The sequence below is a fragment of the Nematolebias whitei genome, chromosome 12 (assembly GCF_014905685.2).
Source record: "Nematolebias whitei isolate Nwh7 chromosome 12, NemWhi1, whole genome shotgun sequence".
NCBI lineage: Eukaryota > Metazoa > Chordata > Actinopteri > Cyprinodontiformes > Rivulidae > Nematolebias > Nematolebias whitei.
In genome coordinates this window covers 49,235,881-49,245,173 of record NC_056509.1, presented here as the reverse complement: position 1 = coordinate 49,245,173, position 9,293 = coordinate 49,235,881, and the positions used below count along the sequence as shown (strand labels likewise).

The 9,293-nt window shown below is 46.6% G+C and overlaps 1 protein-coding gene across 1 annotated transcript in view; it reads right to left on the bottom strand.

Annotated features, from left to right (window-relative positions):
• Positions 1 to 4,483: 4,483 nt before the first annotated feature.
• The window catches only part of e2f6 (E2F transcription factor 6), a 27,027-nt gene continuing 22,217 nt past the window's right edge, over positions 4,484 to 9,293 (bottom strand). Inside the window, exons 8-9 of the mRNA XM_037685236.1 lie at positions 4,750 to 4,897; positions 4,484 to 4,589 (exon numbers count right to left, since the gene is read on the bottom strand). Of these exons, the coding sequence (XP_037541164.1) occupies positions 4,561 to 4,589; positions 4,750 to 4,897 (177 nt within the window). The 3' untranslated portion in view covers positions 4,484 to 4,560. The remainder of the gene's footprint in view (positions 4,590 to 4,749; positions 4,898 to 9,293) is intronic.

The following is a 9,293-nucleotide window of genomic DNA, read 5'->3' as shown; positions in this document are numbered from 1 at the left end:
ACCTGGACCTATATCTGGACCTGGACCTATACCTGGACCTACCATTCTGTGTTCGTCTGTCTCTCCTTCCTGTCCTCTCAACCAGCCGGTCAAAGCAGATGGCCTCTTGTCCTGAGCTGGTTCTGCTGGAGGTTTCTTCCTGTTAAAGGGAGTTTTTCTTTCCACTGTCTCCACTGTGCTTGCTCAGGATGGGAGACTGCAATGAAGCCAAGATTCAACTTGTCTGCTGGATTCCTTAGATAGAGAACTTTACTAACTGGCTTTTATGTGAATGTTCCTGTAAAGTCCCTGAGACAACTTTGTTGTGATTTGGCGCTTTATAAATAAACTGAATTGAATTAAATAAATTTGTAGATCATCAGCATAGCAGTGAAAAGAAAAATAATGTTTGGCTATCACTGATCCAAGGGGCAGCATGTACAATGAGAAGAGAACAGGACCAAGAATAGAACCCTGTGGCACATCACAAGAGAGAGGGGCAGTGGAGGAAGACAGATTATTCAGCATGACAGAGAACGTTCTGTTAGTCAAATAAGCAGTGAACCACTTGAGAGCTGTACCAGAAATTCCAACATAATGTTGAAGACGAGACAAAAGGACAGTGTGGTCCACTGTGTCAAACGCAGCTGTAAGGTCCAGCAGCACCACAGCAACGGGACACTTGACATCCATGGACATGGAAATGTCATTATGGACTTTTAACAGGGCTGATTCGGTAGAATGACGGGTTCTAAATCCAGACTGAAATATTTCATAGATACCATGGTTTTCTAAAACAGGTTGTAACTGCATAAAAACAACTTTTTCTAAGACTTTAGCTAAAAAGGCAGATGCAAAATAGGTCTAAAATTTGATAAAAGTGATGGGTCTAGGTGAGGTTTTTTAAGAAGGGGCCTAACAACAGCATGTTTAAATGCAGCAGGGACAATTCCTAGACGAAGGCAGGAGTTTAAAAATGTTAAAATACAGAAACCCACAGAATTAAAAACCTCTTTCAAAAACTTGGAGGGAAGAACGTCCAGTGGGCAATTAGTGAGCTTCATGTGTTGAGCAACATCAGTGAGAGTGGCAAGAGACACTGGTTGAAAGTGTTCAAACACGACTGGAGCTACAGAGGCAACAGAGGAGTCAGGAGCAACAGAACTAGTGACCTGTCTGACTGAGGCCACTTTATCCTGGTAGAATTTTAGAAAGTTTTCACAGTTAGTGGCTGTGGCATCTGGTGAAATACGCACAGCTGGCTTAATAACAGAATTAATTGTGTTAAATAGCACTCTAGGACAATGGCAGTTATTTGAAATTAAACCAGATAAATATAAACATTTTGCCTCTTTTACAGATCTCTGGTAGTTTGTAAGGCATTCTCTCAAAAATTTAAGAGATGAAAGAAGTTTGTCTTTCTTCCATTGTCGTTCTGCTTTCCTATATTTTTTCCTGAGAGCACGAGAGGCGTCATTTAACCACGGTTCAGCTCTCGGTTTGGTGGATTTAAACCGAAGAGGAGCGATGGAGTCTAAAATTTCAGAGCAAGTGGTTTGGAAAGAGAGAAGGAAGCCATCTGGACAAAGTTCATTGGAAACAAAAGTCTGAAAGTCCATAAAAGCAGCAGTAAACAGTCCAGCTGTCTCAGGAGTAAAAATACGATGCCAATGACCCGCAACGGCAGGCCTACTGACTGGTAGGGGTGCTGAAAACTCCAACATGATGGGGAAATGATCTGAGATGGCTGTTTCAGATGTTTCACAGAGTGAGATGGACAGCCCATGAGATATAATAAAGTCCAAGGTATGTCCAAGAAGATGAGTAGACCCATGTACAGACTGTGTTAAGTTAAAAGATGTTAAAAGATTGATAAAATCAGAGGCTAACTGATCAGACGGGCAGCAAACATGAATATTAAAATCTCCACAGATCAGCAGATTATCAAATCTGGGGATGGAGTCAGCTAAAAATTCAGAAAATTGTTGAATAAAGTCCTTATTATATTTAGGTGGGTGGTAGACAATTCCAAATAATACAGGCTGTGTCAGCTCAGCCATGAACAGCTGTAACTCAAAAGAAGAACATGTTCTGGCAGGTAGAAGTCTATATTTGAAATTGTCTCTAAAAGCTGAGGCAATGCCCCCCCCCCCACTGCGACCCGTGAGACGGGGGGAGCTGAGGAAGGAGCAGCCAGGTGGGAGGAGCTCCGAGAAGGCACTGTTCTCATCTGGTTTCATCCAAGTCTCCGTCAACAAAAGAAAATCCAGTGTGTGAGAGGAGAAAAAGTCATTCATGATAAATGTTTTGTTAATTAGTGATCTATGTTAATCAGTGCCAAACGAACAGAGTTACTGTTTGCCGACATCCACGGTCAAGCGGACGGAGGTTCCCCTGAACGCAGCTCCGGGTGCGGGTCCCAACGAGCCGGCAGTGGGGGCGTGGGCAGCTGGCGTCCGGGTCAACTGGCCGGAGCCAATGATAGCAATCCCTTGTTAGCCGGTTGTGAATGCCGTGGGAGCTAAAATCCCGTATCCGGAGTTTGACAAGAAGTCCGCTTCTCCTTCCACGTCGTCGGCGGCTCCTGGAGGGCAGCGTGGCGAGAGAACGCCATAAACAGGTAGGCACCAAAGCAAGGTGCGGCAATGGAAGCTGAGAATGTTTGCCAAAGTTAGTTGATAAGTTCTGCTTAAAGTCTCTAATATTTAAAAGTGCCTGGCGATCGTACGCTAGTAGCTTTGACAGAGACCATACTGAAGGTAAAAATACTAAGAAAAGCAAAAATACTAAGAAAAGCAAAAACACAAGTAGCGAAGACAACAGAGGTGGACGGCGTGCCAGACACAGCGGGGCCATCTTAAAGATGTGTATTTGAAAAATGTCCTGCTGGACCATAGAAAGTACACCTGGACTATAGAAAGTACTCCTGGACTATAGAAAGTACTCCTGGACTATAGAAAGTACTCCTGGACCATAGAAAGTACACCTGGACTATAGAAAGTACTCCTGGACCATAGAAAGTACTGCTGGACCATAGAAAGTACTCCTGGACCATAGAAAGTACTGCTGGACCATAGAAAGTACTCCTGGACTATAGAAAGTACTCCTGGACTATAGAAAGTACTCCTGGACCATAGAAAGTACTGCTGGACTATAGAAAGTACTGCTGGACCATAGAAAGTACTCCTGGACCATAGAAAGTACTCCTGGACTATAGAAAGTACACCTGGACTATAGAAAGTACTCCTGGACCACAGAAAGTACTGCTGGACCATAAAAAGTACCATAGAAAGTACTGCTGGACCAAAGAAAGTACTCATGGACCATAGAAAGTACACCTGGACAATAGAAAGTACACCTGGACTATAGAAAGTACTCCTGGACTATAGAAAGTACTCCTGGACTATAGAAAGTACTCCTGGACCATAGAAAGTACACCTGGACTATAGAAAGTACTCCTGGACCATAGAAAGTACTGCTGGACCATAGAAAGTACTCCTGGACCATAGAAAGTACTGCTGGACCATAGAAAGTACTCCTGGACTATAGAAAGTACTCCTGGACTATAGAAAGTACTCCTGGACCATAGAAAGTACTGCTGGACTATAGAAAGTACTGCTGGACCATAGAAAGTACTCCTGGACCATAGAAAGTACTCCTGGACTATAGAAAGTACACCTGGACTATAGAAAGTACTCCTGGACCACAGAAAGTACTGCTGGACCATAAAAAGTACCATAGAAAGTACTGCTGGACCAAAGAAAGTACTCATGGACCATAGAAAGTACACCTGGACAATAGAAAGTACACCTGGACTATAGAAAGTACTCCTGGACTATAGAAAGTACTCCTGGACCTGTCATTCTGTGTCTGTCCTTTCAGACCCAGCCGGTCGAAGCAGATGGTCCTGAGTCTGGTTCTTTTGGAGGTTTCTTCCTGTTAAAGGAAGTTTTTTTCTTCCCACTGTCTCCTCTATTCTTGCTTTGCAGTGAAGATTCAACACGACCTGCTGCTTCCTCAGATACAGAACTTTACTGAATTGTGCATGTTTCTGTTCAGAGACCTGACACGACTTCTTTTGGGACTTGGAGCTACAGAAACAAACTAACTGAATTTGAACTTCAAAGCAACACAAAGGTCAGAGGTCACAGAGTACAGGACACAAATCTAAAACAGTTTTTATCGGTTAAGTACTTTGGACAGACTTTCTGTTTCCCTGTACATTTTTTAAACTTTTAATGTGAAGTTTAAAGATGTAAATACATTTTTCTTTATTCAAAAACAACAAAATATTTTACAGCAAACATGATCCAAACATTGAGGGACCGTAGAACCTCACAAAACAGCTCCGGCTTCATGACCTTTATCATCGTCCTCCTGACCCGTTGACTCGAGGGCTCCGGTCTCACCTAACATAACCCTCAGAATGAAAAGTGATCCAGTTTGTCAACTCAGTTCCTTCACCTTTACAAGTGTGGTGAATCTCAGCAGTTCTGATCCACTGGACCAGGGGACAGACAGTAAACCTTCCTCTGCAGGACTCTTAAGGACTTCTGGCACCTTCTAGAGGTAAGGCCGGCGTTACACACTCTGGATGAATCTCTGCGAACCTGCAGCAAATCGATCAGAACCGAGATAAGAAAACACTTTCATGAACCAACAACAAAGTTGACTTGGTCCAAACGGACCTTCAGCTTTCTGTTCACAGAGCAGGCGGAGCGTTGGGTTTTGTACCCTGCTGCCTTGGTGTCAGCTGTTCAGTCTCAGTACCTCTGTGGTGCTCGCTTGTATCTATCCGACTCTCCTCCAGCTTTAAGAAGCAACCGCTTTCCTGTTCTGACGGTTCAATTGTCCCCATGTCAGAGGTCATCACCATGACTGGACCAGTTCCACCCTTCAGATGGACCTGGATACTGTCCTGCATCAGAAGAAGAACAAGGCTCAACCTGAATACAGAAAACGTTGGTTACGTACTGTAACCCCAGATTCTATGAATATAGGCGTAGCCCTTTAAGGCTGTCGCTGATGGGTTTATCCCGATATGCAAAGCATTGCACTGAAAAATTTAGTCCACGCCCACCTGCTGTGTGGGCCTCACCCGGTCCGTATAAATTACGTTAAGAGCGGGTAATCGGCTCCCAAATAGCTTTTTCTTCAGCCATTTAGGAGCCAGTGAGGCCCGACGCTTAAAGGGCTACGCCTATATTCATAGAATCTGGGGTTACAGTACATAACCAATGTTCTATTTCGTATAGGCTTCGCCCTTTAAGGCTGTCACTGATGGTTTAAGGGCGAAGCGGATGTTGTCCACGCCTCACTGGGTCCATTCGAACACCGTATGAAGCAGAAGCTTGCCCGAAAAACATCTTGTCACTCAGCTCCGCATGTGCGTAATTACGCATTGCGTAATTATGTGTGCCATGCACAGACGCATGTTGTGTAACTATGCGTTCTGAATGCATGAACGCCCCGGAAACTTCAACGGGGAGGGAAAACTGCTGAAAAGAGCCATGAACCAACCGGTTTACGGCTGAACCGTATGAACAGATTAATAATAACAGGAGAGCTGATTATAATCAAATGAACTGATTGGTAACAATAGTCATGAACTGATTAGTGACAATAGAACCAAAATAACAGACACAACTTGTGACTGATAACATCTCACACTGTAATGCATGCAGACAGATGTGAGCTTAAACAGGGTTCCATGAAAACAACAATATTCATTCTGTTAGAGCACTAAGGACAGAATGTGTCATGGAACGGGCCGTCACATCACGTAGATAAAAGCGAATGAATGAGCAGGGTGTTGACCACGCGGCCGCAGTGCAAAATGTCCTGCATTGTCATACCATTATGCAAAGCAGTCGAAGATGCAACACCCCTGATCGAGTGTGCTCTGAGGTTGACAGGAGGCTCTAAATCTGATGCTCTGTAGGCTTCAGAAATGGCCTCACACAGCCAGTGTGACAAGCGCTGGGTGGATAACAGGCGACCTGCAGGTGCATCTCTATAATGCACAAACAAATGTTGAGTTTGACGCATTGCAGCTGTGCGTGTTATGTAACTCGTCAACGCCCGAGACAGAGAAGATGGAAAGACGCTACTTCTTCTTATCTGTGGGTGAAGGGGGGGAGAGAAACCCCTCCAACAATATCGCTCTTGATTTAAAGGAGCTTGTGATGTTTTAGGCATAAAAGCTGGGTTTGGTCTTAAATCAGCTGAGCTGCCGTCAGCTTGAATTCTGAGACATGACGGAGCAACAGAGAGGGCAGATAATCACTCACCCTCTTAGCGGATGTTAAAGCCAGCAGCAGGGCTGTTTTAAGAGACAAGAATTTAATTGGAACCTGATCCAGAGGCTCAAATGGAGCTTTGATCAGGACCTGCAGGACCAGTGTTAAATCCCACTGTGGAGCAAGTGGGTGTGAAACAGGCCTGCGTCTCTGTACACCTTTTAGAAAACGCTTCATCTGCGGATGATTAAAAGCTGTTCTGTCTCCGAATCCTTCGTGGCAGGAAGAGATGACTGCAGCGTACGTTTTAATTGTGCTGAATGCCAAATTTCTGTCCATCAGCTGTTGTTGAAAGGACAGCATGCCACCTAATGGGCATGAGGTGGCCTCTACACCCTTCTCTGTACACCAGCGCTGAAAAGCTGTCTGCTTGATGTGTACAGCGCTGTGGTAGATGCAGCACGTGAAACCTGAATTGTGCACACTACATCCTGTGGGAGACCCATCCTCTCTAAGCGGATCTGTTCAGCGGCCAGACCCACAGGTGCTGGCCTATTTCTGGGTAACTCCTGGTCGCTCCTCCTGCCTGGAGGAGAGCGTCCTCCCTCCACGGCAGTTTCCCCAGGCGCCCCGACAGCAGGCGTTGCAGAACTGGGAACCATGGTGCGCTCACGCGTTCGGGGACCACCAGGAGAGCTGTCAATCCCTCCTTCTGAACTCGGTTCAGGAACCGTAAAATCAGAGGAGGTAGAGGAAAACGTGTACAGAAACATTTTGGGCCATGGGCTGTGGGCAAAAGCATCCACCCCCAGCGGTGGTTCGTCTCGCGGCTCAGGGAAAACCATAATTGACACTGAGCGTTTCCTCATGTCGCAAACAGGCCCACAGCTGCTATTTCAATCTGAGTCAAAATGCTCCGTCAGAGGATGATTAAAGGTTGTTCTGTCTACGACAACTTTGAGACAAGAAGAAAACATGGCCGCAGCATACGATAATCGTGCTGAACGCCAGATTTCTGTCCATCGACTGCTGCAGAAAAGGACAGCATGTCGTCCAGTGGACATGAAGTGGCCTCTACGCCTTCTCTGTACACCTTTTACAAAACGTTTCATCAGCAGATGATTAAAGCTGTTCTGTCTCGAAAATTTCGTGACAGAAAGAGATGGCCGCAGTGAACGTTTTACACGAGCTGAACGCCAGATCTCTGTCCATCAGCTGCTGCAGAAAGGACGGCACATCACCTAGTGAGCATGAAATGGCCTCTACACCTTTCTCTGTACAGCAGCGCTGAAAAACTGACCACTTGATGTGAACAGCGCTGTGGTGGTTGCAGCACGTGAATCCTGAATCGTACGCACTACATCTTGAGAGAGATCCATCCTCTCAAAAGGATCCGCACAGCGGCCATACCACAGGTGCTAGCCTATTCTGATTAACTCCTGATCGCTCCTCCCGCCTGGAGGAGAGCGTCCTCCCTCCACGGCAGGTTCCACGAGCGCCCCGATAACAAGTGTCGTAGGCCTGGGAACCATGATGCGTTCACGCACTTGGGACTAAAGAGCTGTCAGTCCCTCCTCCTGAGCTCGGTTCAGAAAACCGTGATATCAGAGGGAGAGAGGGAGGTGAAGAAGCATTACGACCACAGGCTGTGAGCAGACACGTCCACCCCTAGTGGTGGATCGTCCCGTGGCTCCATGATAATTATAGTTGACAGTGAGCGTTCTCTCGTGTTGCTACATGTCCACAGCCGCTCGCAGGATTTCTGCCGTGTCTGAGCCATAGCTCTGGGTGGAAGGTCCCAGGTCCCCGTGCCGCAAAGGACCGTCTTTGGACATCACATCCGTCCCCTGTTCAGAATACATGAGATGTACCCTACTCCAATGGAGAGCAGATTGGGTGTGCCCCACACAGCATCTGTCTCACAATGTGGCACATGGGTTGAGCGCATACATCTCCTGCCAGTATGTGTGCAACAGTCACTTGCTGTCTGTGTGAATCAAAAACCCTGATGATTCTGCAGCTCAAGGCAAGTGTTGAATCACATAAAAAAAAAAAACGTGCGACACTCCAAAAACATTTAAATGAGCTGCTGTGTGGAGAACCACAGCGCCCCCACAGCTCTTTAAATGTGTGTGCCTCTGTGAAATCTGACATGTGTGACGTAGGTCTGCTGACGGAAACAGCTGATATCACTCAGCTGGTTCACGTGAGTTGCACTGCTGCCACCTGTCTGTACAAACTGCTTAGCAGCAGCAGATGTCCAGATAAAGCAGCATCCTCCTCCCTGCTCTGTGCGGCTGCTGCAGAGCGGCTCGGGCACATTAATGGAATGTTGTTTCTCACAGTTCAAAATTGACAAATCTAGAATAAATCTCATCTTTCCAGTTCGTTGGGACCAGGGAGTGATGAGAGAGGAACCCTGCGTTTTCCTCTCTTTCTGAGACTCTAGAAATTACATTTTAATCAGAATTTCCTGAGCTTCTGCGAGAGGGGACGAGATCTGTTCTAGAAATGACAGAAAACGTCATTAGAGTTCCTCCGCACCAGGTTTGAGCTGTACTGCAGCGTGAATCCCCAGATGAAAACAGTTCGCCTATCCGTCTGGAGCGCGCGCTCATTGCCACTCATTATAAAGTTATAAAGCGGGCACGCGTTGATGCTGTGAACTCACATGCATGCTGATGTGAGCTGGTGCGCGCTGATGGAGAAAGAAAAAACGCGCGCCCCGAGCATGCAAATCGTTGTGTGTTTGCTGATGCTGCGGGACGCAGCTCATGTGTCGTGCTCACGTTGTGTGCAGCTGCTCCGTGTAAATGCTCGGGGAGCGGGTGCACGTATGAGCCGACGTGCCCTGAAGAGTCATGTGTGTGCGCCCTCATTCATGTGACGCCTTAAGCGAGGATTGCTGCGGAAGCGCGCGTTTGACGCTGGTGCGGTCAGGAATCAGCGCGCGGCATCGGTGGGGCGAGGTTACCACTGGGCTTGGTCTGCAGAAACACGTTCATTCTTGGCTGCGAATCACGTGAGCTTTTGAGTGATTCCACGAGCTGCAGTATTAATTCAGAAAACCTTCTT